The sequence below is a fragment of the Primulina huaijiensis genome, chromosome 10, assembly GCF_012295235.1.
Source record: "Primulina huaijiensis isolate GDHJ02 chromosome 10, ASM1229523v2, whole genome shotgun sequence".
Classification (NCBI taxonomy): domain Eukaryota; kingdom Viridiplantae; phylum Streptophyta; class Magnoliopsida; order Lamiales; family Gesneriaceae; genus Primulina; species Primulina huaijiensis.
Window position 1 is genome coordinate 7,257,195 of NC_133315.1, and position 2,380 is coordinate 7,259,574.

The 2,380-nt window shown below is 38.8% G+C and overlaps 1 protein-coding gene across 1 annotated transcript; it reads left to right on the forward strand.

Annotated features, from left to right (window-relative positions):
- The first annotated feature begins 647 nt into the window (after positions 1-647).
- On the forward strand, positions 648-2,079 carry LOC140985861 (serine/threonine-protein kinase Nek2-like). Its single transcript, XM_073453813.1, has 2 exons — positions 648-891; positions 1,257-2,079. The coding sequence occupies exons 1-2, from the start codon at positions 648-650 to the stop codon at positions 1,844-1,846; spliced, it is 834 nt and encodes a 277-aa protein (XP_073309914.1). The 3' UTR covers positions 1,847-2,079.
- Positions 2,080-2,380: the final 301 nt, after the last annotated feature.

Genomic DNA, 2,380 nt, shown 5'->3' on the forward strand with positions numbered 1-2,380 from the left:
GCATCCTGATCAAATTTCCAAGAACTCAAGCTAACCTCACCCTCTATTGCACCTGCCTGTAAACACAGTTGTGCTTGATTCATTTCAATGGCATGAGGATGTTTCTTACATGAATTCAAATGAGATTTCAAGCTTGTAGTTCCATTCTTGTACGGGTCAGAAAAAAATTCCTTTTCACAATAATTGCATTTGGCTTTCTTTTCATCATCTTCATTAGTAAATTTTGTAAAATGATTCCATACCTCACTTCTTGATTGGACAGGTTTTCGCTTGGTTGCCTTTACTTTTGAATCAACACATGTTTTTGTTCCCACTGAAGGTTGTCGTACTGAACAACTACCATCAACTTCCATATTTGAAATATTTTCTTGCATTGATACCTACTGGCCATATCAATATATCATCCTATGTCAGTATATAGAACAACAAAGATTCAGTCAGATATGCAAAATGGACATCAAAGATTTCTCACCGATTAGGCGATCGAAACCGAGCAGAGATCAGCAGAAGATATAGCCGAGCAGAAATCAGCAGAAGATATAGAAGGTTATGGACAAGCTTTCGTTAAATACCAAAAGCTAGACTGGGCAGACGTGTTCTAAATCAGCAAAAACTTTCGTTAAATACCAAAAGCTGGAGTTCAGAAAATGAAAGAAGAAGACATGAAAATACCAAAAGCTAGACTGAGCTCGTCACGGCTTATGCCCTCACTCCGACGACGCGGCTTAAGTTCGTGGTCAGAGATGGACGTAGCTCGGCTTCGTAGCTCGGTTTCAACTGGAGACGATCTGAATCAAGTGCTGGAGGCGGTCAAAGATGGACGTAGCTCGGCTTCAGTTGCTTCCACGATGGCTGAGTCTGTGGAGCAGTGGCTGAACTTATTCGATGGAAGTTTTCATGAGAGGTTGAGGATGATGGCTGAGCGGTTGAGGATGATGAGCGGCTGCGTTTGAGGATGATGAGGAGTTATCGAGTTAGGGCAGCCAATAGTTGGGTTTATTTCAATAGAATTGGGTTTCCAACTTTCCATCATGTAAAAAGCCCAGTAGAAATAAAAATGCATCCTATCCAAATTTGAGGCCCAACATATATATTATATATATATGTATATATATTCGGTTTTATCGGTCTAACCGATTTTTTCCCAAGAAAACCGAACCGAACCGAATAAACCGATTAAACCGAATAACCCGATTAAGCCGATTAAACCGAACCGAATTTCTAAATTTTTTCGGTTTTTTCGGTTTTCTCNCGAGCCTCTCTTCCCTTCCCTACAAGAATAGTCCCACCTGTATCCCCTTATAAACAAAGTGTAGGTCTTCTCGATGCCGTGGAATCCCCCGACGTCTCTGTCAATGCTCCACGCCTTGATAAAATGGTTGACTTCCCTTTGGCTTCATCTGAAGATCCTTTTCTGCCCATTCACAGAACATCATCGCTATCTGCTCAATGCTCCTCTACCTCTCCATACAGCGCTGATCGTTCAATCATGAAAGACAAATGTACAGTTCAGATGCTCGACAGAGCCCTCATCCGGCCACACAATGCTATACCAACTCTTGGTGTTCCACATAATGGAAGTGAATGCTCAGAAAATAATCCCACGAGCGGAGGAAGGTCTAGTGGCTCATCTTCCTATTTTCGCCAACGTAGGTTTGATACCTCATCATACCAGCAACGGGCTGAGGCCTTGGAAGGGCTACTTGAGTTCAGCGCACAACTTTTGCAGCAAGAACGCATCGATGAGCTTCAAGTGCTGTTGAAACCATTCGGACCGGAGAAGGTTTCTCCTCGAGAAACGGCAATTTGGCTTACCAAGAGCTTCAAGGAGAAGAATGCAGCTTAACATTTCTATGTTTATTGAATCGACCCCATTACTATCTCAGATTTAACCGCTAACTTGTCCAAATTGTCTGCTCCTATATTCCTCGTGTTAACTTTCTGTTATCTGATATGTATTCTAATATTGGTAGTTGGTGAGATTTAGTGAGACAACTAGTAGTTATTTGGAATGTGCTTGTTCCTGGTAATGTAAAAATGAATGATCATCATTACTAAATGGTTGTTTTCTGATGACATTACTAAGGGTATACACATTCGTTAAAGTTATCACCTAAAACCTCGTAAAAGATTATTGGATCCACATGTTATATGGACATTATATTAACACATTTATTATCTCACATTTATTTTAACGGTAATACTCATTATTTTTATGTTTCGCTGTTCACTGATTCATCTTATTAAAAAGTCGTTAAAATAATTTTCTAATTTTTTAAATAAAACCAACCGTTAGTATTTTTAAAAATAAATAATCTTTATTTTAATTATTTAAAAAAATTAAAAAATTAAATGATATACATATATATAAAATATATAA

What these genes read in the sequence shown, in the direction of transcription:
- LOC140985861 (XM_073453813.1), top strand. Translation starts at nt 648, where the DNA reads ATGAAAGAAGAAGACATGAAAATACCAAAAGCTAGACTGAGCTCGTCA.